The 26,568-nt window shown below is 35.3% G+C and overlaps 1 protein-coding gene across 1 annotated transcript; it reads left to right on the forward strand.

Annotated features, from left to right (window-relative positions):
• The first annotated feature begins 513 nt into the window (after window positions 1-513).
• LOC120422639 (ras-related protein Rap-2c-like) lies at window positions 514-26,568 on the forward strand. The gene is made up of 3 exons (XM_039586137.2): window positions 514-979; window positions 20,268-20,735; window positions 25,665-26,568. The coding sequence occupies exons 2-3, from the start codon at window positions 20,337-20,339 to the stop codon at window positions 25,995-25,997; spliced, it is 732 nt and encodes a 243-aa protein (XP_039442071.1). The 5' UTR covers window positions 514-979; window positions 20,268-20,336; the 3' UTR covers window positions 25,998-26,568.

A 26,568-nucleotide genomic window follows, 5' to 3' on the forward strand; every position in this document is an offset into this window, starting at 1 on the left:
CCATAGCCAAATCGAGTTTTTTACGTTTTATTTTATAAGTAAACACTAGGGTTCCCAGAATATGGGACATTATTTTTTGAAAACCTCGCTCTACAAGCTGATGCAAGAGCTGATGCATGTCCCTTCACCCAAAATTCAGAGTGGAGAGAATCGTTCCCTCAAAATTTATTGCGGGCTCAGTGCCAAAATCAAAAGTGTCTGCTCTACTACTTTGTTCAACATTTACTTTCCAAAAGAACACGCCTCAACCGTCAATGTGTGACCACAACCAACGGTCTATTGTTCTATTAACCGGAACCATGTTGTTGGTGGTGCGGGGTTTGCGTGAAAAGAAAACGGATGCTATCAACAGTCTGTTTTGCGCGAGGAAAATCCTGCCAGAGAGAGAGAGAGAGCGAGGATGCTGTCTGCTCCAAAAGAGCGAAATCGAGAGCACGAGAGCGAAAATGTCCACCGCTTAGTGTATAAATTACAAAGCGATCAAAGTCCTCGCTATCAGTCTTGTTCCGGTGCTCTAGTGCGATATAAGAAGCTGGACATAAATTTTCCATTTTTTGGGGAAAGTGATACACACACACAGTTGATTATTTACAACTACCAACAACATTTGGGATTTCTCCGTTGTGGCGTGTAACGGCGTTTCAGTGGTTTCAGTGAAGGGATAACATTACTTAGTGCCAACGGATTGCCAGTCTCAAGGATATACGGTTTCATCGCAAACAAATTTTAGTGTGTAGATAACATTTAATGAGCTGCTGATATCAGAACGTTCGTAGTACTACTACGTTGAACGCAGCTTGGGGATTGAAACCGTTTTGTTGTGTGTGTTTTTGAAGTGATTATCCGCTGGAAACGGGCCATTAATTAACGCTGGAAGCAAGGATAATTGGCACATAGTATACTGAAGATTCGGGATTGGAAGCCAGCAGCCAGACAGTGCGTAAAAAGATTCACCGAAGCGGAATACTTTTCTTCGAAGGTACGTTTGAACCTTACACCCCACGGGGTGTAATGGAATAAGATGATGGTTCAATTAATCAGTGAATTTAAAACGTAGAATTGGACTCTTTGGGAAAAAAAGTTAAATTGTGAATTTGTATGCTGAAAATGTATTAGCTTATGCTCATGTGAATTTTTGATAATTTTCGATGTGCATTACCGCAAATAGTTTTTTTTTTCGCTAAAATGTTTATTTTCGTCAAATCTTACATTTTTTGAAAACTAATGGGTAATTCTCCGCCAACTCACACAGCAGTTGCCCCGACCCCTCATCGATTTGCGTGAAACTTTGTCCTCAGGGGTAACTTATTTTGTCCCTGATCACGAATCCGAGGTCCGTTTTTTAATATCTCGTGACGGAGTGGCGGTACGACCCCTTTCGTTTTTGAACATGCGAAAAAAGAGGTGTTTTTCAATAATTTGCAGCCTGAAACGGTGATGAGATAGAAATTTGGTGTCAATGGGACTTTTATGTAAAATTGGACGCCCGATTTGATGGCGCATTCAAAATTCCGAAAACACGTATTTTGCATCTAAAAAGCGTCATTTTAAGAGAAATTTAATGTACTTTTCGAATCTACATTAACCCAGAAGAGTATTTGTTTTCATTTTGAACAAAAATTTTCATTTTAGAATTTTGTGTTTTTCTAACTTTGCAGGGTTATTTTTTTAGAGTGTAACAATGTTCTACCAGGTTGTAGAGCAGACAATTACAAAAATTTGGATAAGTAAACATAAGGATTTGCTTGTTAACATCACGAGTCATCGCGATTTTACTAAAAAAAAGTTTTGAAAAACTTGGTCGTCGTTGATCATGGTCATCACCTGCGACAGACACGGACGACGAAACAAAGAGAAACGCAAAAAGTAACTTTTTCAATTTTTTTTTTCGTTGTATCGCGATATCTCGTGATGTTTATAAGCAAATCCCTTATGTTTATATATCAAAAATTGTCTGTTCTACAACTTTGTAGAAAATTGTTACACTCTGAAAAATAACCCTGCAAAGTTAGAAAAATTACAAAATTTTAAAATGAAAAATGAAAAAGTTACTCTTCTGGGTTAATGTAGATTCGAAAATTACATTAAATTTCGCTTAAAATGACATGTTCGAAAAAAAAATTATAGTTTAGTAACGGAAAATGGCAGAGTTTTTAAAACTTTTTAAAGTGTTTTTTTTTCGATGAAAAATACGTTTTTTTCTAAATTTTGAGTACGCCATCAAATCGGGCATCCAATTTTACATAAAAGTCCCTTTGACACCAAATTCCTATCTCATCACCTTTTCAGACAGCCAAATATTGAAAAACACCTCTTTTTTCGCATGTTATGAAAGGGGTCGTACCGCCCCTCCGTCACGAGATATCAAAAAACGGACCTCCGATTCGTGATCAGAGTAAAAGTTACCCCTTAGGACAAAGTTTCACGCAAATCGAAGTCGAGTCGGGGCAACTTTTCCTGATTTCGTGTGAGTTGGTAGAAATTTATCCTAATATGATTGACAATCCTAATATGAAATGACAATTTGTCAGCTTTTTTAGAAAAATACGCTTTTTTTTATTTTCTAATGTGTTTTTATGTTTTTTTTTCTTGTTTAGGGGACTTAATGCATCTTTTGCACTAGAGTTTAGAATGGTGATCTGGTGTTCTGGAAATATTTAAAATTAGGGTGGTACAATTATTTTCAAAAGTTCATGTCACTCTCCCTCCCCCCCACACCGCCTTCCAAAATTTGCCCAAAAATTCAGGGGACAAAAAAAAATATTTTTTTTAGATACTTCAATATTTTAATGGATATTTAGTGCAAAAAAAAATGCACTTCCCTGCGATTTGAATCATTTTAAGTTTGTTTGGTTTTATCCAAAATCTTTTTAATTTTTGAACATTTTCGATGTACAGTACCGCCAAAAGTTTATTTTTTCGCTTAATTTTTTGTTTTTGACAAATATTACATTTGAAAATGTATGATTGCAAACCAACTGAAGTAGTGTAAAATGCATTTTAAAACATTTTTTCTTTCAAATGTTGAGAGTATGGCTTAATAGTCCCCCCCCCTACCCCCTCAACCTTGTCCAGAGCCGAGAAACAAAAAAATTGAAAAATAATGCCTAATGATTTAAAAAAAAATCATATACAGTAAAAAATTGTGTAAATTTTAAAGTTTCTTTTATGATGTAATTTTAACTCAATTTAGACTGAAAAGTTACATTACACCAGAAAAGTGGTAAAATTACACATTTTCAGAGGCAAAATTACACATTTTTTCTGACATAACACATGTGCCCCTTCCCAGATGAAATATAACAAGGTTTTTTTTACTGTGAATGTTCTGATTGTTTTGCTCATGATTGGTATTCATCAACATCAATGCATACTGCTGTGTCATTATGGTTTGCAGGGAAGAACATTCGAACAAATTGTTAATCGTATGAAAATAAAACAATTTGATGTAATGCTTCATTCCCACAACGAATTAAAATAAATCGATTATACTTGCTGATGTCAAACCGGTTTGCACTCGATTCTAGGAACAATTTAAGTACGAACCCACTTTCAATCCTTTCATTTAATGTGCTGCTGCTGCTGCTGCTAAGTTTAAATGGAAAAGTTTGCCCAAATCGTCAAACATTCTTTGATGTGCTTGATAAATCGTAGACGCACCGCGTAATGAATTCATTTTCGTGTAGGTTTAGGAGGTTTACTTTTCGGTACCGAATGGGAAAACGATACTAGAGAGTACAAATCTCGATATGAAAGGAGCTAATTTTTTCAAGTTGTTTGTTTTGAGCAAAGTGTAATCTGTCATGAAGTGAGCTGAATATTTCATGTTGGTTATTATGATTCAAATGCTTTCATTAATTTAATAAGTGTAATTTTAGTAAGAAACATGCCAGTAAATGTTCTGTGTGTGTTTCTAGTTTGGAAATTTTAACTGCTCGATGCTTCTTCAAACATTTATTGCAAGTCGAAGATTCTTCTGGAAGCCAAACTGTTGCGATGCTCAACGTGCTGTAAAAGGTACGAGACAATTTTCCTCGAATTCGATTATAGGGTCGCGAGGTAAGGTACGAAGGAAGGAATTTTCCTTTTACTTGAGATTCCATCAAAATTCAATCAAATAAAAATTTACGACGGCAAAGTACTGCTCAATTGTGTTATCTGTGCGCAGCAGTGGTATCTGGGAAACATTTTATCTATCTTTGAGATTTGAGACAAATTTATGGCAATTTCCAACTGTTAAGCATTTTACTTTATTAATGTGAAAATGTCTATCAAAATCAACAAAGCGGTATTGTTATCAGTGCCAGCTTGTAATCAATAAACGATAATTAACATGCAGTACACACCACTTCAAAAGCCAAGTGTTGCTAATTTAATAAAAGCACCAACGAGGGGTCGATCAATGTAGCCAAATCGTGAACAATAACAAACACCCCTCGTGGGTGGGTGGGGCTTGACATTGTTAATTTTGCTTGTTTTGCGCGTTCCATTTACCGGCATTGCCATGAGCTGGCGGTAAAGTTTGACCGACCTGATACGAGTGATGGGAGGGGGACCCATAAATAGCTTCGATACGCAACAAAAAAAAGCAATTCAAATTGGGCAGATGCGCAAAAAGCTACGTTTACGCGTGACCAATTATGCCATTCCTAAAGGCGGTCTGAACAAAAAAAAAATGTTCTAATCAAATGGCGAACTTGCGAGAAGTTTATGCTCTATGCAAAGTCAGTGCTCTGATCGGTGTGATTGATTCTTAAGCCCGTGCACGTGTTGGAATGCTGTCAATGGGATGGCATGAACTCGTGGAAATTTTGCAGCTAGGGTGTGTTTAGAAATGTGATGGATTGGAAATAACAGATAAAATTTAAAAAAAAAATCGTTTGAAAATTATACTTATTTAAATGAGACATTGTCTTCTTGTTTTGATCGTAACCCAACAATTTAGAATAAAAAATGCATTTAAAACGGAACGGAATCGACACCTTATAATGTGTGAAGTTATGGCACGGGGAGAAAGACCTCTGGATTATGAGTCCAGTGCGTGGTCCGATTGATCCACGTAGGCAGACAATTTAACAATATCTCAATAAATACGCCTGAAATGACTCTGGGCAAACAAAAATATCTTAGCTCGGAGGTAATAATTTGTTTGATATTAATGTTCAATGGAATACTCGAAACAAATTATATTGCCACTTCTAATAAAGACACAGAATCAGTTGATTGCACTTCTATTTCAGTAAAAATTCTAAAGTTTCATGGACAAAAATTTTACCCACGATTTTTCAAGCCAATACAATACAATATACAATCATTTGAGTCAAAGTATTTATTTTACGGATTATATAATTTCTCAATCCTTGTCACTGTTGGATGACTTGGTTTATATAGAAACCACGATGCTAAAAATGACAAATATTCGAAAAAAATGCCCTACAGTAAATTCAAAGAACCATTTTTAATCGGGATCAGTATATAAGCCAATCTAAAAAGTTGTATTTTTCAGTAAAATTTAATCGTAAATTACTTAAAAACTTCAAACAGAAACTAAAAATAATTTAAGATTGGGATAGGTTTGAACATTTGCTGGTTTCTCTAGAGGAGTTCTTCAATGTTTGAAATTGATGGACATTTTATCTGAGTGTTCCAATCGCCGAATGAAATGTTATTGTTTTTTTTAGGTAGCTTCTTAAATATATTGAGTTTAGAAATGATGAAATGTCGTATGAAATTATGAAAATTTAAGTTCAATTTTATAATTGTAACAACAGTAAAATATAATACTGAAACTTAAAAATAAAACTTGTTGTAAAAAATCTATGAAGATTTGAATTTTAGTTCGTTTAGTAGCCGAAGTAAAAACATCAATAAAAAAAGTGAACGCACATGAAGATTTCTAAGGATTTTTCAGAAGCAGCTATAGATTTTTTTATTTGTTAATGTTATGATACGCTCAATAAAAATTAAACTAGAATGTTTATCCGCTAAAATTAAACTATATTAATAATTAAGAAAAATCATTTAATCTAGTTTTTATTTAATTTTTACCAACGGGAGCGAATGACCCATAGGGTTAAAGTTCCCTTGATAACATCAACAACAACATTTAATCTTGTTTAAAAAAAAATCTCGATTGTTTAGCAAAAAAAAATAATTTTTTTTTTTCTAATATCCATAATTATTGTGCTTTATAAGGCCGATGCAAATATTTTTCAAAGTTTTTGTCCCTCGCCTCTGGGCGGGGTCGATGGGGGGGGGGGGAGCCGTAGTCTCAATATTTGAATGCAACAAGTAGCTTAAAATGCATTTTACACTAGTTCAGTTGATTTGCAATCATTAGTTTTCAAAAAAAGTAAGATTTGTCGAAAACAAAAAAAAATAACGAATTTTTTTTTGCGATACTAGTCATCGAAAATTTTCAAAAATTCCAAACTTGTTTAAATCAGCCCAAACATGCTTAAAATGATTTTAAACGCAGGGGAATGCATTATAAATCAATTTCTGCTGATTGCACTTAAATTTCTATTGAAATTTTGAAGTTTTTTGAAAAAAAAAGATTTTTCGGGCCAGTTTTGAGGGGGGGGGGGGGGGGTCACGAAGCTTTATATAAAATTTGTACCAGCCTAATCTTAATTTAAAAATATCACTTTCAAATTTCATTGAAAACGTTAATTAATCCACCGTAAGGTGGTTGATGCCTTCCTCACATTTATACAGTTTTTTTGGGATGCGTAAAAATTTTCAACCTGCACATTTTCTCTAAACATAGCTTGAAATACTCCTAACGATCGATAGGGTTGTCAGATTTTCAATGTGTTGGACTCGTTGGAAAGGGTTTTTTATTACGCATCCAAAAATGGGTCGCATGATTGATCCGAACATCTTTTTTATCAAAATATCTGAGATCCGGCTTTAGAAAATTGCATAACTAACAATTAAGTGGTCATAACTTTTGATAGGGTTGTCAGATCTTCAATATTTTGGACGCGTTGGAAAGGTCTTTTCAATACCTTTCTAAATACGTATAACAAGACAAAAACAACTTTTACAATCTTCCGAAACTTATTAAAAATGGTTTTTTAATTTAACTTTTGTAGTACTTTTTCAAACCTGCTGATTTTGAATAGAGACTTATGGGAACTCAAGACGGATCGAATGAACCCAAAACGGTCAAAATCCGTTCAGAACATGGCTCTGAGTCGATATGTATATGTGAAGGTAGGTCTAGGAGTTCAAATTAAGAAGGAGGGCAGGCAGGCTCAATGTTTCAGGTTTCAAATGTTAAATTAAAATATATTGAAAACAATGCTTAATGTTTCAAGCCAAACAAAAAGATCTATTCAAAACTAAAGAATCATTATTAGTCAAAATTATGCAATAATATTTCAAAAAAAGCAGTTTGATTTTTAATTGGCAGACGTTTTGATACAAAGTAAATTTCATTTAAAAATCGAATGGAAAAGTTGTGCGTCAAAAGAGAACTATCAAACTACTCGAATTCTACAACTTTTAGACATTTTAATTCTCTTTTTTTAAAGTTTTAAAAGGTCAGTTTTGGAAAAATGGTCCCTGACCACCTGAGGCTTCTAAAGTGGAGTGGAGTTTATCGACATTAAAAAAACTGAATTGTAAAAAAATAATATTTGGAATTGCATGCCTGAAGCACAGAAACACAAGTCTAACTCATCGTAGGCACCCTACCGGGTAGCAAAACAATTCCTGATAAATGGAGCGTATTGTCGCCACAACTAACTGTTTCCTCATTGGCGTTAAACCCATCAACGAGGTTGCTTCCGCTTCCGATCGTGGAGAAGTGTTTCCACTTCTTTGTGTGTTCAGTAAAAAAAATGTTTTTTCTTTAATTTTAACTTTAACTTTTAAGTTTATTTCCGTTCAACACATTCCAATTTGTTAATTAATTGTAGAATGCTATTATTTTGTTTACCACTCACCATTTTTTACTGTGCAACCTTCCACCGTACAACAAAAAGCCAAGCCAGCGGTGACCACTTTCCTTCCAAATGACAGACACGAGCAACATAATAAACCACCCATCGATAGGCAGAGTCAGACCGGGCGCCAACAAGAGTGGGAGGCTTATAAAAGAAAAAGGCTCAGGATTGTATCGTTTTCTCGTGCGCCGACATGAATCTGCAATCAGAGCGCGTGGCGAGAGCTTTGAGGCGACAACTTAACCAGCCACTATCATGCGCTGCACCGTTGGGACAATTTTTAGAAATATTGGAGCATTATTTGAAAGATTTATTTTTGTTGCTTAAATTGTTTTTTGAATAACTTTTAACAAACTGACCTTATTTTTTTAAATAATTTTTATTAGGTTGAAAAAGGGTTCTCTAAATTCGATCAATCATAGGATTACATAAATAAATAAATAAAATGTATTCCACTCGTAATCACACTATCCACTTGCTTCTTCGATGGCCAGCTGGTTGGTAGTTAGCAGTGGAAGGATGATGTCCTGGGGTAGTTGTACCATGTAAGTCTGTTGCTCTAAATCACTTGATCTGGGGTTACGGGGCTGTGTTTGTGTTAGTGTATGCACTGCGTGTTGAGATCATGAATATCACCGGAATCAACTCCAACTGAGTTCGCACGACGCTGCCGGGTGGAGACGGTTGGAGGACTTGTTTATGCTAAGTGCCATGACTTGACACCCACCCTGGCCCAGAGAGAGAAAAGGAGGTGGGGATGAATCCCGAAACCGAGACTGTTGCTTGCCTGCTAGCTTGCGCCCATACTTTGATCACACGGATTCAAATGATGTGTTGTTTATCGAGATTGAGGTCACCATACTGTTGCGGTGCAGCCCGGTCCAGCGAGAACCAACACGTAGTTTGATCAGTTGGTTTGATTAGTTGATTTTCAGTGCAACGAAGTGTGAAGTGATTGTTTTAAAAGATTTGTGTTCATCATTTCAACCTTTAAATTTGTTGAGTTATGACTGGCTACAGTACATCACATATGTCCCAACGATTTGTTTTGAATTTCATTTCTGTCGTGGTTTGTTGACACGCGTGCTTTATACCATGTGTTTTAACTAGGGTTTCATATCAGAATCTCAAACTAATTATATTTGTTAAAACAGTTCTGTTCAATATACTTAAAAAAACAAACATTTGTAAAATTGATTTTTAACAAAGCTTTTGTTTTTGAGTTTAAAAATGTTCAATGTATCATTTGAGTTGTGCAATCATCTTATAAACATGATTACAAAACATTTGATTTGCTCTTGAAAGAAATCTGACGATGATAGCAACGTGTCATAGGAATGTAATATCATGGTGCAAGCCATCACGCTTTCTATTCATCGATTTTCCAATAAACGCAAGGTCTTATCAATAAGTCACTTTCAGAGCAAATCGACGACCCCTTGCATTGCTAGTTCCACAAAAGTACAAAAGTTGAAGATATACAGATATACCGTCACATCTTTGCACTCAGCTCTCAACCAATTTCGTACGAATGCAGAACTCCTCTTATACATAAGTTTTATTTTGCAGGTACACAGTACATAGTTTCTGTTGAATTTCTCATTTTCACTCATTATTCAGACAAAATTACTCAAAACCCGATTTAATCCCACCTGGGGTGAGAAAGAGCCTTTCTTACTAAAGAATATAACAATGGTAGAACTTCTTTCAATTAATAACATCGACTTTGTTTATTTATAACGTCAGCTCAAAAGAAAGTCTTATGATGAAAGCAATGTATTATGATGATATTATGAGTATTATGAATGATATGATTTCCAAAAGAAATTAAAAACGCAATTTTCACCAAATGAATATTTTTAATCGTACAATATGTTTGTACGATTCTAATCAAACAAGCGATTATGACAAACGCGATCATAGCAAGCTTCACAACAACGCACACCGCGGTTTTGGTTTTCTAGTTTCGGTACGAGCCCTTTTGTGTGACTGTGTTGGTGTTTTGGTTCATCGTACCAGCGCACCATGCCAAGCAAAACCGAGGTACAAGTGAACCGCGTGTGCCGCACGGTGCAGGGAAGCTAGCCATTCAGCTTCTACGAGAGTGACATAGTCAGAGATAGCTATTTTTAACAAACGCACCACTACACACTCAATCGCGAGAACCTTAGGAAGAAAGCCATTGGAGTCGCCAGCATTGAACACTTTGAAAACGAAATAAACGATGAAAAGTTTAGAAAGCTCCCATTATCCTATCCAATGAACCCTGTTAAATAAACTTACGAAATCACGAAAAAATGAAGTCTACATTTAGGCGATTTTAGGAGCGCAGGGGAAACAAAATGATTGTAGCCGGATGAATGTCCTATGTCACAAAGGTTTTTGCATAAACATTGGACAGTTATGCAAAAACGGACAGGGCAAAAGAAACCGAAAAGCTACGATATCTTACATATTGAAGGAAACATCGGTAGACAAGCTACTACAAAATGAGTATAAGTCGAGCCACAAAATATATGCGCCAGCATTCTCGCGCCAGTATTCGAAGCTCAACTTGACAACTTGTCGACTTGGCGACGAAGCGTCGAAAATCGATGCAGTGTGATTTTTTGACGATTTTTCCGATTAAAATTCATGCTGAATCGACATATTTACGAAGATGGAAATGACGTCCTGCCTTAAAGTAAAACACGGCGTGTTTTCTAGAACAACCTTATCAGGAAAAAATAGTCATCGCTTCTTTCAAATGTGTCTTATAGGAAATTTTCTCAGCTTTCCAATGCTTCTAAGAGCGAAATGTTTCATCGGGAAATTCCTGACATATCTCTATTTTATTGTTTTTGGTTTTAAATTCCTTTATTATTTATTGGAAACTTTTAAATAACAGTCCAGGAAACTTGTCAAATGATGTGTTTCATGTGTCTTTTACTCATCAAAATGTGCAGAATAAGACAAAAAAAACTTTGTAGAAGGTTGCAAACCGCTAAACATTTTGCAAATCATGTTTTGTCTAAGTTTTTGAATATATGGGATTTATTCAGAAATTAAAATCATAAAACAGTGTAAGAATATATTTTGTACAAGAATTATTTGATAATTACATATTTTTTGTGTACAAATAACACGTGTCTACTCTGATTTAGCTTGTTCAACCGAAACTATGACAGGTTTGTGATTGTTAATGGTATTATTGAATTTTAATGAATAAATTTGATATTTTCTTAAGCAAACATTAACCTGGAACATAAATACAAAAATATGATTTGAAATCGAAAATATACTAAATTTTTTGTTAAAATATTATTTAATTTTTGTTCAAACAAAAAAAAATGTTTGTGACGGTGTTTTCAGCATTCTGAATTGGAAGACTCGAGTTTAAGTGCATTTTCAACAGAAAACATTTTATAAAATTTAATTTTCATCAGTATAAAATAAAAATTAAATTTTATAAAATGTTTTCTGTTGAAAATGCACTTAAAAGTAGCACTTAAACTCGAGTCTTCCAATTCAGAATGCTGAAAACACCGTCACAAACATTTTTTTTTGTTTGAACAAAAATTAAATAATATTTTAACAAAAAAAAAAAAAAAACAAACAGAAACTTTCTTATCAAACTATTTGAAAAAAAAATCAAGAAATATATATATATATATATTTTTTTATAGATGAGATTGAAGATGAGAGTCTTATAAACTTCTAAAATATTGCTAATCATTTAATCATTTAATACAAAAAAACTAAAAAAATCATTTCAAACTAATGAAAAGTATTTCTCCTAAAGCTCGCAACAGTAATTTGCAGTTTAATTTCTAGTATTGAACATGTTTTGTATCCATGCAACTGTTTAGTGTTTGATTAAGGAAATATTATATTTATTCATAAAAATCTTGTAATACCCTATCAATCTCAAACCTGTAGAAATTTCGGTTGTATCAGCTAATTCCAAGCAGGATCAGAGCAGACCGGTGTTATTTGTACACATCAATTATGTAATAATCTATTTGTTCTTTTAAAAATAATATTTCAATTTAATTTTATTATTTTAATATTTGAATAAATCCCACATATCCAAAAATTCGGTTAAAACTTAATTTTCAAAATGTTTAGCGGTTTGCAACCTTCTACAAAGTTGTTTTTTGTCTTATTCTGCACATTTTGATGAGTAAAAGACACATGAAACACATAATTTGACAAGTTTCCTGGACTGTTATTTAAAAGTGTCCAATTAATAATCAAGGATTTTAAAAGAAAAAACTTAAAATAGAGATATCTCAGAAATTTTCCGATGAAACATTTCGCTCTTAGAAGCATTGGAAAGCTGAGAAAATTTCCTATAAGACACATTTGAAAGTAGTGATGACTATTTTTTCTCCTTATGGTTGCCCAGAAAACACGCCGTGAAAACCTATACCTTTCTTTAGTAAGAAATTGGTAAGAAAGGCAAAAAGTAAATCGATCTAAAAATTGATCGGGATTGCCGATCGATGTCGATTTGTTTCAGATGCTCACTCATGGTCTGTACTATGAATGTGGCAAGAAATTTCGAATAAAATCAGAAATGAAAAATGTTGGCGAAGGTCACCAGGTGGGCTTTTACCTTTTTTTAAGGATTTTTTTTTCTTATGGCAGGTCAATCAAACGGCTCTAACTCCAGAACTATATTATGAATCTGGATGAAAATTTGGGAGGTTGTAGGGCTCGAAAAATGCAATTTTTGAGATAAATAAAAGATATGACAATGAAAAAATTTGACCATATTTTCATTTGAAAACTGTGTATTTTGTTGAAAAGTCTGGCCGCATCCGAAAACAGATGGATATTTCGAAATTTGCGCGCAACTCTCCCAGGTTCAGCACACTAATGGACGTCCCCTCGAAAATTAAATCGAAATAATGTAATAAAATATTGCCCAGTCTTGATTTGGTCCCAAAAACCTCAACATTCAAACAGTATTGAATTTGACTTATATCAATTCTCAATGTATACATACATCATGATGAGTAAAATTGGCGTTTACATCATTGTTTGTTTGCTTAATAAAATGGGCCCCAGAGCAGTTTTTTGAAAAATTCTTTCGTCAGGAGGTAGCTTTTAAGATTATTTATCAGACTGTACAATAAAATTGAAAATGTCCAAAATGGCGTATACATCATATCGCCGTAAAACGGCAGTAAAGTTGGGGTATGTTTTTGGCCAAAAATGACCTCTCAAAAAATAATTTTTCTTATATTATTGTTAGAATTGCTCGAAAACTACCCAAATGTTTGAAAATCTCCACTTCAAACATTGTAGCGTGTCAATACGATTCCCTCGAACAAGAAACACTGTTGGATGGCTTGTTTTTACCATATCGCTGTATTTGAGCATCATTTTAGTTTCATTTGACCCAATGTCACCCCCTCTAAGGGGTGAGATTGAGTCAATTTTCAAACAATTGGCATTTAAGGTAGTGTTCATCAAAATCCACCATATTTTGGGAAAATGTTAGTAAACTATCTAAGAACAAATCTACGTTGAAAGATTTTCGATGTTATTTACATTGTTTTTGTTATTAAGAAAATACGAGAGGTGTATCGTTTTTTGACCCATAGTCACCCCCACTGACGGTAGGACCTTTTCTGTCAAGAAGGGCCGAGAAGTTAATTTTTTTAAATTGATTTGAAAATCCATTTTCAATCCTTTGCAGTCGTACAAGTTGTCATTGTACTCAGAAAAATAAGCTTTATCGTTAAATTCGGTCGAGATTCCCGGAAATTTGACATATATAATGCGCAAAATTATATTAAGCCAATAAGTGACACCAGATAAGTTAAATTGAATACAAAATTACAGAGCCATTTTCAGGTAAAACATACGAATAATATGCATAATCTGCGATTTCAGATAAAAAACTTGTTAAAATTATGTAATAACTGACCACAAAATGGGGAGCCGAAAGTTTACATTATAAAATAAGCTCTTACAGCCCAGACATGATAAACTAAAATAATCATTAAGTGTTTCGCATCGGCACCAAAATTAAATTGTTATTTTATTAAAACTCTAGCATCTTTCGTGAAGTTTGAGGCCAGTAGTTTCAAATATTCAGTTCAGTTTTCCTTATAATTGTTAGTACCGTAAACTGGGGTGACTTTGATAGCCCGGGGTGACATTGATAGAAATTTGATTTGGCCACTAATTTTGATACATCCAATGTAACAGTCACATTTTTGCATATATGTTCGATAATAAGCTATCCCTTACTGCTTACATACTCAAAATCCTCAAAAATGTTTAGATATTAATTTGACGAGCATTTGAAAAACCTATCAAAGTCACCCCAGTTTACGGTATTCTTTCATCCAATATTTACAAATGCCCGAAATAAATAAACAAGAATCTACTTTTGAATGCTGCTTTTGTATCGTTGTTTGTAATGAATATTAATGACTCTGGAAAAAAGTAAAGGTTTTAAGTTCCAACAGGCTTTAGAAATATTGCGTTTGCAGATTCGGAAAGCTTTTACATCAAGTATAAAGAATACCACAAAGTATGTATGTATGTATGTATGTATGTATGATCCCCATACCCGCAGGCAACTTGGTCCCGAAACTCATGTGAGCGCTAGGTGAACAATTCGATCATCTTTTACTCCATAATCTGTACACCCACGTGCATAAGTTTTTTTGCACGAATTTTAATGCTACAAATACCGGCGCATAGATCAAAATGGTTTCCCGCTTCCCTCCCCAAGCGCAGGAAATTTATAGCGGGTGTAGGGACACTTCGCATAGACGCCCTTGCTCCCATTACGTCACTGAGTTAAAAAGGAAAGGTCTCACCAAACAACGGAGTCTTCAGAAAATTTTCATCTCTTCAATTTTGATGATCATGCAAAAACATTGAAATGCTTCAATCTTGAGTTGCTCCGATTTTCCGTCCGCAGTATTTTTCCCGCAGTCCCTCCGAGATGTTCCAGTCAGACAGCTCCATGCGCTTGTACACGTTGGCCAGCTTCTACTGGGCCTCCTCAAGGGTCGAGACGATCTTGGACCAGAACTTGATGGCTATCGGCATCCGGCAGAAAGTTGCTCCAAACGCGAACATAGAAAATCTCCATCCGGCGCAGACGAAGTACTTTTATTTTCTTCCAACAGGCGCGCACCGGGTTCCGCAACATTCACAAACCGTCCGAATAACAATGTTTTTACTCAAATAGATAGAAAAAACCCGAAAAACTTCAAAAACTTCAAAAAAATGACACGAGCAGAAAAATTTGCGTCCGACCTGCCACGCAACCTACTTCGATCTTTTAAGAATACCACAAAGTAATTTAAAATATTGATATGGTTGGTTTCTTAAATTTTTAACAACCATGACTAAATGTACTTGAGTTCATTTTATTGTAGTAAATATATTGAATTTCTTTCAAATTATTGGCAACATATAATAACTTTTGCACATAACCTCAAATTTCCCGGGTCACGGAAAAAGATTGCAAAATTCAACTTTCTATTCCCAGGAAATTTAAAATCTCGGAAATCGTCCTCTAGTGACAGTTTTTGTTTCAAAATATGTGTAATCTTACATCAGATTATGATGAAATTTTCATCAGTTTCTATTGATTTTCGCATTTTTCACATTTTTTCGATAATATTAATATTAAAAAGAAGTCAACCAACCAAATTTTCAACCTTTTAAAATTCAACTTTTTTTGTTTATCACAAAAAGTTTTAATTTTTTTACGACAAATTGTGTAGTGCGCTTTTTTCAATTACAAACAACATTAAACTTGAAAAAAAAACTGGCTGAAGTAACCCTACAAAGTTTGATAAACATACTTTTTACAACTTTTATTAAAGTGCACACACTTCATTGAGCAATACCAAGAGCAATACCGAATGTTCTCGAAGCATTTACTCAACAATACTAAATAGTTCACCAAAAGAGAAATAATAGCAATTATCGACCCTTTCTCAAGCTCCACAGCGGCAAACATTTAGAATGCCAAGCGTGCGGAAAACTCGGCATATTACTTGGAACGATCCCGTGTTTTCCACGCGCTTGGTATTCTAGGCCATGGCCGTAAAATAATGTAGACATATAATCATAATTGATCTAGCTTACACAGGTATTCTGTGTACACCTTTTTAAGCGAGCATTTCTGTTATAATGAAGCATCAACGTTTCCTACTGTTACATTTTCTCATGGAACAATATGATAATTTAACGCGCAAGCGGAAGATATGCATTGAGGAAAAGGTTTCCTCTGTAAAGTAACCGTAATGCTCAAACGAATTATTTGCTTTGCTAATGAAAAAAAGGGTTCAAGCTTCTTCTTTTCAATGCGTTTACCGTTGAAATCGTTTTTTTCTCGTAAGCACAATTTCACCATCCCGGAAAGATTTTTATTGCTTATGTATAGTATCGCTGGGAAATATGATTATTCTACGAAGACGTCCACTTTCCGCATTTTTCGCACACTTTTCAAAAGCCCTTAATCCTCTTTCCAAGATACAAGGTTGAAAAGAAGAAACTGATACGCACACACACAAACAAACACATCATAACCTTGTCAATGTTGATTGCCATCAGCCAACGAGACTAGATACTTCACTCAAAGTATCAAAAGGTAATAAAAGTGTAATAAGTTTGTTTCGTGTTTTGCCCCCTGCCAGCCGTTTGCCGAAGCAGACAAGCTGGTTAAGGTTCCTTCTCGGACGCGCCACGGGACGGAATACCAACAACGGTGGCGTCGGAGCCTGTCAGCGGCGTCCAAGTTGTCCTTCTTGTTCGGCGAAAGTTAAATATTGTTTAATGACTTCCTGGCTGGCAGTCGGGAGCAGATCAGTTTGATCCGGTTAGACCCAGTCAAGTTGACGTAATGAGCGAGAGGGTGACTTATTTTTATCCTCATAGATTTTCATTACCAGATAGGGATAACTACACCCAGAGGAAAGAAATGCTGCATAAATTGTCAGCTTGATTTTGGTACATAAAATTACAGTAGTTGGGAATCTTTTAAGCATTTATACATAAGCAGGTATTAGACTATGACAAACAAACTCGCTCTTTCTGATAGTTTGTCTGTTTTGTTTATTTGCCTGCGTTTGTTTGCAGAAACGTTATCCTGCATACAATTTTCTTTGTTTGCGAGTTTGGCCAACTGTCAAACACGAATAAGTGCGAGTTTGTTTGTTTGTTTGTCCATTCCTTATACCTCCTTTAGGATTTAAAATTCAACTGTAATGTCTTATGCTTAATAATACACTCACACCCCGATGGTCTGACACCAACTGTTGTCAAACGAACGGGGTCACTTTTTAGTTTGACACCCCTTTTACACGGAGTTCACACACACACTACCAAACGTTTGGTTTGATAGTAAGTGAAAAAAGTGACAGTTCGTCACTTTTTAGCAAGCTTCCCATGCCAACGCACACGGCTTCGGTACGAGCCTAAACCCATTTGTGTGTTGGTATCTTGGTACATCGTACCAGCGCACCACGACACTCTCGGCTCGCCCCATCGGTTTTGTGTCTGGCACTCACCCATGGCATAAACCCAGCGTGCCGTGGTATTGAACCCGGTTTGTACCACCAGCGCGTACCATGGCACGTACCTCGGCTCGTACCGAGTGAAGCATCTTGGCTCATACGCTGGGTTCATGCCATGGGCGAGTGCCAGACACAAAACCGACGCGGCGAGCCGAGAGTGTCGTGGTGCGCTGGTACGATGAACCAAAATACCCTCGGCTCGTGTGAGTCGGGTACGGGTGTAAACCGAACAAAGCTGGCGCAAAGCAAAACCAAGGTACAAGTGAACCGCGTGTACCGCATGGTGCAGGGAATCTTGCTTTTTAGTTTGACTTTGACCAACGGGGTACAAACTAAAAAAGTGTCAAACGAAAAAGTGACCAATACTTTTGGCCTCTCTAGTTAAAAACTTTTCACCAAAATAATCAAAAATTCAGATTTATTGTCCACCACCAACCAGGAAAGTAATAAACCATTTCTGGAAATGAACTCACTCGAAACATTAAAGTTTCATCCCCAACGGACGAGAATAGTGAGCTTTGAAGTCCTGTCTCGAGTGTCCTCGACCAGTCCGGTGTTCTTGAGTGTCCAGTGCAGGTCAGAGAGGAATCAATTATACACTTTTCTTTTTCCTCCGCAGCTCACCATTTGAACAATATGAAGCAGAGGAAAAAAAGGTGGAATCAGGGAACCAAAATGCTTGGAGTGGTTCAATTTTTGCTCGTCCTTTTGAAGCAGTTTCTTTTTTCCTTGCACAAATTACGGGATTTCATTGGAATTTAATTGAAAGTTTCCTTTGCAAAATGCTTAACAGATTATTGAAACGCTTTAATTTTCAGGTTTGTTTGCGTCAATAAGGGCATGAATTTATGCATTGGGCTTTATAATCCCTGGATGCAGTTGGAATAAAATCAATTAATTTAATGAAAAACGTTGCAAAAAATAAAAGGAACATGAGACAAGTTCTTTGATGATTTTTTTTATTCATGATTCACATTTCCTAGCTTTTTGTTTTCGTAAAAAATAATTACATGAAGGATTTTGTTAAGAAATTTTTATTTGGATTACGGAATAATTGGAATAAAAGGCAAAAGCGTTGATAAATTTTGGTGGTTTTTAATTATCTTTTGGACCCTATTTTTATGATTTTGCACTCTTTCTTTTTTTGGGAATGCAATCTTGTGATCCATGATAATTAGAAACATTTCTAATGTTTTTATTTAAAAGGTCCTTAAAATATTTGAAAGCCCATAGCTTATAGGAGCATTTCCTATGATTTAGGTTTCTTGTCCAGCATACGATGCCAGTATTTTGAGAATAGGGAAAAAATTGTTATTTTTATTGAGAAAGTTAGAGATACAAATAGAAAACATTGATTTTCTATCACTTGCAGTGAATTTTCTCGAATCACCGAGTTAATTGTGGGGTGAAGGGTTATTGTCATGGATGCAGACAGATTTGGCTTAAATTGACTCTTAAAATTAAGCTGAAAGTGGTGGTTTCATTGTTTTCAAACGACAAAGGTTATTTTTCTGAATACAATGACCCTTTGTACAACCGCAAAAGACTTTAAATGAATATTTATTTCAATTTCTAAAAATCAACTGCGTGGCCCTTCTTCCCGAGCAGACGGTAATAACAAAATTCCTGATGATGGCATTTCAATAACAAATACTGTTAAAATAACAGAAAGTGTAATGGAATCTTCTCGAAAAATCATTTTTTACAAAAGGGTTTATTAACAGTTTATGTTATCATAACAAAATTTGTTATCGGTCTGATATTGGTTGAAAGCCAAAACAACTTTGGAATATTTGTTTTTGTTATGGAAGAATACCACCACTGTTATTGGGATGATCGGATAATAACAAAGATTTGTTACAAGAATAACTAAAAAAATTATTAGTCTGTTATTATAATAACAATCCAATAACAAAAAATTCATAGCGACGCATAACAAATCTTGTTATAAATATCATAAAATGTTATTGGCATAGTATTTTCAAATATCAAAAAATGTTATTCCCAAGTTATTTCCGTCTGCTCAGGTTGACAGAAAGCTTCATTTGACAGCTCGTTCGAAGGGGACTATAGTTCAACCATCGCAAAAGGTTGTCCTGTCAAAAGTTATCCGAAAATAGTTTTTAATCGTGTTTTTTTTACAGTTGTACATAATAATTGAAACAGGACTTAAGGACCCAATCCAATCTCGGAATAGAATTGCTCAACTATTTAAAAAAATGTGTTTTCAACTAAAAATTGTCATGTAGCAAGAATGACACATTTGTAAATGCATTCCTGCGAAACAATCTTCTTCAATCACGTGCACTAGGCATGGCTCTGCCGCTCGTGAATGCCACCGTGTCCTGTTCCTGGGCATCCTTCATTTATTCCTTGAAATCGACGCTGCCACGGATAGAAAACAATCGAAATAGATCATCCAGTTGACCAGAAGGGAGACGGCTGGAAACATTTTTTTTTTCTCGATTCTAAATAAAGCAAGTACCGTCAACAGAAGTGACTTTGGGTCTGGGGGGTGAGATTGGGTTATACAATTAACAACATTTTTGTTTGACCCAATCTCGCCCCCCAGACCCAATGTTACCCCTGACGACGGTACTTGCTTTATTTAGAATAGAGAGAAAAAATAATGTTTCCAGCCGTATCCCTTCTGGTCAACTGGCTGATCAATTTCGATTTATTTTTATCGGCGGCAGCGTCGATTTCAAGGAATAAATAAAGGTCTTCAGTCTCTTCAGATGTCTGATTTGGGATTATTTTTTATCTCCTCTTTTCTCAGATCAATCGGAAAGTTCGACTTGTCTGCAACCGTTGTAAAAAAGCCGCAAAAATTGCTCTCACGGACACGATGCCCGGAACCTGCCACAGGCTCCGCATACCGTCGCTCGTTAGCAACCGGTCCTCGAAGGGCACCAACAGCAGCGACCTGGAACCGATAACGCCCCGCAAGGAGCGCCACCGCGTCACGATGATGGGCGCGGCCCGCGTCGGCAAGTCGTCCATCATTTCGCAGTTTTTGTACGAAAAGTACCTGTCGCGGTACAAACAGACCGTCGAGGACATGCACCGGGGCGAGTACGAACTGCCGGACGGGTCCTGTCTGACGCTGGACATACTGGACACTTCCGGCTCGTACCAGTTTCCGGCGATGCGAGCCCTGTCCATTAACATTAGCGGAGCGTTCATCCTGGTGTACGCCGTGGACGACGAGGAGACCTGGCTGGAGGTCGAGCGGTTGAGGGAACAGGTGAGATAATACTAGTTTCTAACCAGGTATTTTTTTATGTTAGTGGCTAATGTTTAAATTTCTTACATACAATAAAATACACGAAGCCACTTGGTAACAGTTCAGTTCAAGAAAAAAAGGAAGAATTTGAGAGTTAGTTTAAATTACTTCAATCCATTATGGAGTTATTCCAACTCAAATCGAGAATTTTTCTGGTACTTTTGTACTCGACCCTCTCCGATTTCAATGACACTTTGTAGACATGTTATCCTAGGCGAATGTATCACAAAAGGTCGAAAGACATAAGGTCGAAGGGAAAAAAGGTCGAATGCCAAAAGGTCGAATGGACAAAAGGTCGAAAGTGGACAAAAGGTCGAATGGACAAAACGTCGAAAGAACAAAAGGTCGAATTAAAAAAAAACATTACAAAACAAAACTTTTGATTTGCGCTTAAATACACAAATATTGATAAGCAGCTATGGAAAGATGATTTGAACGTTTTTCTTTAATTTCACTTGTATATTGTTAAAAATTTAGAGGTCTTCTGAATATAAACTTGCCCCCGGATTGTAATACAATCGTATGTTTATATATACAGCTACGTTTTTGATGTCAGATTTTTCTTTTTTTGACCATGAAAGAAAGATTGAAAAACGAGACTTTTTCATTTTTCGAAACTATTTAATTTTTAATTTGAAAGAATGTAAAAGTCTCTAAAATATTCCAACAATTTTCAAAACAATATTATAAAATAAAAACCTACAAAGTATTTAAGAAATAGTATTTTTTTAAAGAGAATCGCAAATATTTGAAACAATGGAAAAATTCACAAAATCATTACGACAGTCAAGAATAAGTTTTTTAAAAATTAAATAAAAACTTAAAAATATTTTTGGAGTCGAACTTTTTTTTAGAAGAACTGCTCATGTTTGAAAGAATGAGATAACTCACAAAAACATCACGACAGTCAAGAATTTTTTGTTTAAATTAAAAAAAACTTAAAAAATATTATATAAGTCGACCTTTTATGGAAGGACAGCTCATGTTTGGAAGAATGAAAACAATCACAAATGTATTTTGACAATCAAGAATAGGTTGTTTTTAAAAATAAAATTAAAACAAAAAAAATATTTTAGATGTCAAACTTTTTTTGGGAGAACAGTTTATGTTTGAAAGAATGGAAAAACTCACAAAAATATTTTGACAATCAAGAATAGGTTGTTTTTAAAATTAAAATTAAAACTTAAAAAATATTTTAGAAGTCGAACTTTTTTTTGGAAGACATCTCATGTTTAAAAGAATGGAAAAACTTACAAAAATATAACGACAAACAAGACAGACTTGTTTGTAAGAAAATATTTTTTTCAAGAATTTTTTTGAAGTTTAAAATTATAATTACGACACGAATGCCATTGCAATGGTAAAGTGTCTTTAATAAAACTAATAATAATAAAAATAATAATTATATATTCTATTTTTTCAAATTCGACCTTTTGTCCTTTCGACGATTTGTCCATTCGACCTTATGTCTTTCGACCTTTTGGCATTCGACCTTTTGTCAATTCGACCTTATGTCTTTCGACCTTTTGTCGCACATCCATCCTAGGCCTATATAAGCCATTTTTTGTGTAAATGGAGCCAGTTGTACTCGAAAATAACATTTGAAGAGGGTGTAAGTTATTTAAATATTTTGTAATTTAAAAATTATTGTATCTCGAAGCCCTTTCATCGTATCAAAAAGTGGTCAAAGATAAACTTTTAAGGAAATTGGACAAACTTTCTGAAAAGAAATACACTGAAACAAAAATACACGTCACTTCTGTGAGATTTTTTGATTTTTAAGTATTAAAGTTAAATTTCAAGGTGATGTCACGATTTTTTTTGTTCAAAATTTTTGAGGAAATAGACTAAGATGTTACAAAAAGACTCACGAAAAATGCAGGATGGTATGTCTCTCCTGAAAAAATACATTAATCATTTACTAAAACTGTTTTTTTTAAGTGGTCAATTTTTTTAAAACCGATAGTGGGAATCGATTTCCGAGACAATTTTACATAAAAAGCCCCGATATTGACTATTGTCCTATGTCCAATAGGGTGGCTCGACATGATCGATTTTTCAGAACAGGCATTTTCCGGTCCCATTTGGCCCCCCAACAACCCCCCAAAATTTGTGAGCGATTGGGTTTGACCCGGCTTTCCGCAAAGCGATTCAAATTTGTATGGAAATTTGTATGGGAAAACCCTCTTTTTTACATTTTAATTTTTATCATTTTCATTTTTCACTCAATTTAAAAACTAACACCGTAGAAGTATAGCCCTGAATGTCCTCTAAAACTTTCCCGAAGAAAGTATGGTCCTATCTTGCTTCTGGAAAAAGATACAGAGTTTTTAAAAGAGGCATTTCAAAATAAGTGCTGAAAATTATATTTCTTGCCAACACTGCCAGTACTTCGGTAGATATTTCGAAATGTTATTTTTTAACGTAATACGGAAGCAACCTAGCGAAATGGTGTCTTAGGAAAAGTTGTTGTATATGAATGTGGCTTTTATTTAAAAATATTGACATGCAGGGTGACACACCTACAGGGTGTCAACCAAGCCCTAACTTCTACTGGTGACCTTTTAAAGCGTTGGTGCCTTAGGAAAAGTTGTTAAGCTACTTATTCCAAGAAATTTTGACGTGGTTGGAAGACAGGATGGCACATCTACAGGGTGTCAACCCATTTCTCGTTTCTATTTAAGACCATTTTGATCACTGTAAAGTGGGCGAAAAAGGGCACAAATCTTGAAAGAACAAAATAACGTAAAAAGTCAGATTCTCACATAAAATTTCCTGGGGAATCGATTGCGCATGATTTAAACCAGTTTCCAATCTTGCAAATTTAATTTTACGTAAAAAATTTGGTCAAGCAATTTTAAGTACAAAATTTATTTTTTTTACAAAAATCACTATTTAAAAAAATTAGAACTCTTCGGAAAAATTTTGATCCAAACTTCTAAATGGCTTAAAACATGCGGATTTTGTCACCTAAAATAAAAACACAAAAAAATGAAAGATTACAAAATACGGATTTTGAGAAACAGATTTTTTGTGAAAATAAGTTAATTAAAAAATCACAATTTTTTTCATGTTTCTATTTTTTCTGAATAGCTTCCATCAATACCTACAACTTTGCCCAAGACACCAAATCAATAAAAACATTCTTGAAAAGTTACAGATTTTTCTATATTTACGTACCATTTTTGTATGAACAGCTGCCAAAATTGTATGGATATTTGTATGGGTGAACCAATAACACAAAATGGCTTCTTTGGTGATAGGGAAGGCCTCCATAAAGTTTGAGCCAAATCGGCCGATTTTGCAGAGATTGCTCCAATGTCCTGAACATTTTTACAGAAAAAAAAACAATTTTTCAGCTTCCTTTTATTTTATATAGCAATTTACAGAAAAAATCAAACTTATCAGAAAGTTGCCAAACTAGCATATTGACTTTTTTACCGTGTTTTTAATCATGTGCAATCGATTCCCCAGAAAATTTTATGTGATAAAATGACTCCTTTTGCGTGGCAGACCTAAGTTGCGATTTGTGCCCTTTTCGCTCCACTGTAAAGTGAGCGGTCTTAAATAGAAACGAGAAATGGGTTGACACCCTGTAGATGTGCCACCCTGTCTTCCAACCATGTCAAAATTTCTTGGAATAAGTAGCTTAACAACTTTTCCTATGACACCAACGCTCTAAAAGGTCACCAGTAGAAGTTAGGGCTTGGTTGACACCCTGTAGGTGTGTCACCCTGCATGTCAATATTTTTAAATAAAAGCCACATTCATATACAACAACTTTTCCTAAGAAACCATTTTGCTAGGTTGCTTCCTTATTACGTTAAAAAATAACATTTCGAAATATCTACCGAAGTACTGGCAGTGTTGGCAAGAAATATAATTTTCAGCACTTATTTTGAAATGCTTCTTTAAAAAACTATGTATCTTTTTCCAGAAGCAAGATAGGACCATACTTTCTTCGGGAAAGTTTTAGAGGACATTCAGGGCTATACTTCTACGGTGTTAGTTTTTAAATTGAGTGAAAAATGAAAATGATAAAAATTAAAATGTAAAAAAGAGGGTTTTCCCATACAAATTTCCATACAAATTTGAATCGCTTTGCGGAAAACCGGGTCAAACCCAATCGCTCCCAAATTTTGGGGAGTTGTTTGGGAGCCCAAATGGGACCGGAAAATGCCTGTTCTGATTGAATTAGTCCATTTTGAAATTTTCCCATACAACTTCAAGCCACCCTAATGTCCAATCCTTGTGAAGATACAGCGGTTTTTTAAATAAAAATGTTGAAAAATTAGGGTTTCTGGTGGTTTTTGGCAATTTCATGACAGACTTGATTTTTCAGTCTCGTAAATATTTTTACCGGAAAGCTCGTCCAATTTCGCATGAGTTTGTCTTTTAGTTATACAATAGCTGTAATTATTTTATATAGTTCTATGCATAATTAATTATTAACGCATTGCACCCGAACGATACAACAGCACAGCTTCTCCAACAGCGGTAAAGGTTATTGTGAGTTCTTCAGTAATTTACTAATAAATTGAATGATCCAAAAGCTTCTACCGAATCGCCACTAAATGCATTACGTTGCGATGCACTGCGTTAGCATTGTGCTATCACATCATTTAAATAAGTTTTGGTGGAAAATCGGGAAAATTAATTTATTCTGGTAAAATGACCAAACATGACAGCAGGTACAATTCGCACGAAGAAATATATTTTCTATGCTTCCATTTTAACCAGAATTCGTTTTGCTACCAGGCTTAGCGTTCGAAGAAGCTAATTTAGAATGTTACCATATTCATCCTAATTTTCACGTTGAAGGGCTTCGAAAAAGATCTTGAATGCTTTACCAAGTGAACATAATTTCCCTCTTTCCTCGCCCCCTTCCAGATCGTCGAAGCGCGTGGCCTGCGCGTGCCAATCGTCATCGTGGGCAACAAAGCGGACATCCCGGAGGAGGACCGCCAGGTGCAGCAAAAGGAGGCCCAAACCAAGGCCACCCTCGAGTGGGGCTGCGGCTATGCCGAGTGCTCGGCCAAAAACAACGAAGGCATCCTGACCGTTTTCAAGCAGCTGCTGCGCCAGGCCAACATCGAGTACAACCTCAGTCCGGCGGTTCGGCGGAGACGGAAGTCGCTGCCCAACTACGCCAGCAGCCAGGGCCAGAACCGACCGAGCACGGCCCGGTACTACCTGAAGCGGCACTCGTGCACGGTTCAGTGAACTGTTAGTTGCGTGATCTGTGTTAGTTGCGTGGGCGTGTGAGTAAGTGTGTAAAGTTGTATGTGTGGCATAGAATGGATAGAATGCGTAGGAGGTTGGTTCTAAATTATAAAAAAAAAACATCCTAAAATTAAAACAATGACATGAAAAACGATACGACGATAGCAGATTGCCTGATAAAAACAAATGAAAAACAAAACATCAATAACCAGTTGTAAAGTAATGTTTATAATGCAATTGTTTTACTAGACAGAGGGTGTGTCAAAATGGTTAATTTGTAATTGTGTTTAAGAAACGTTTGAAAAGCAAGAGTTTGAATGGTGAATTAGGTTCGCTGTCATTTGGATGGGCTTAGCGATAGGTGAAGTGATGTTGAGATAAGGAAAATTGTACTTGATGAACGACACAAACTGTTTGATTTGTTGAGCTTTTTTATGAAACAAAATGTTAGATACTCCGATGTTAGCTTAATGTCATGCATTTACGTAAAGACATAAAAATCTGTAAGATTTTTTAAACGATTTATACACCCAAGAAAACAACCAAAGCTTATAATAAAATATTATATTCC

Source organism: Culex pipiens, chromosome 3 (genome assembly GCF_016801865.2).
Source record: "Culex pipiens pallens isolate TS chromosome 3, TS_CPP_V2, whole genome shotgun sequence".
NCBI lineage: Eukaryota > Metazoa > Arthropoda > Insecta > Diptera > Culicidae > Culex > Culex pipiens.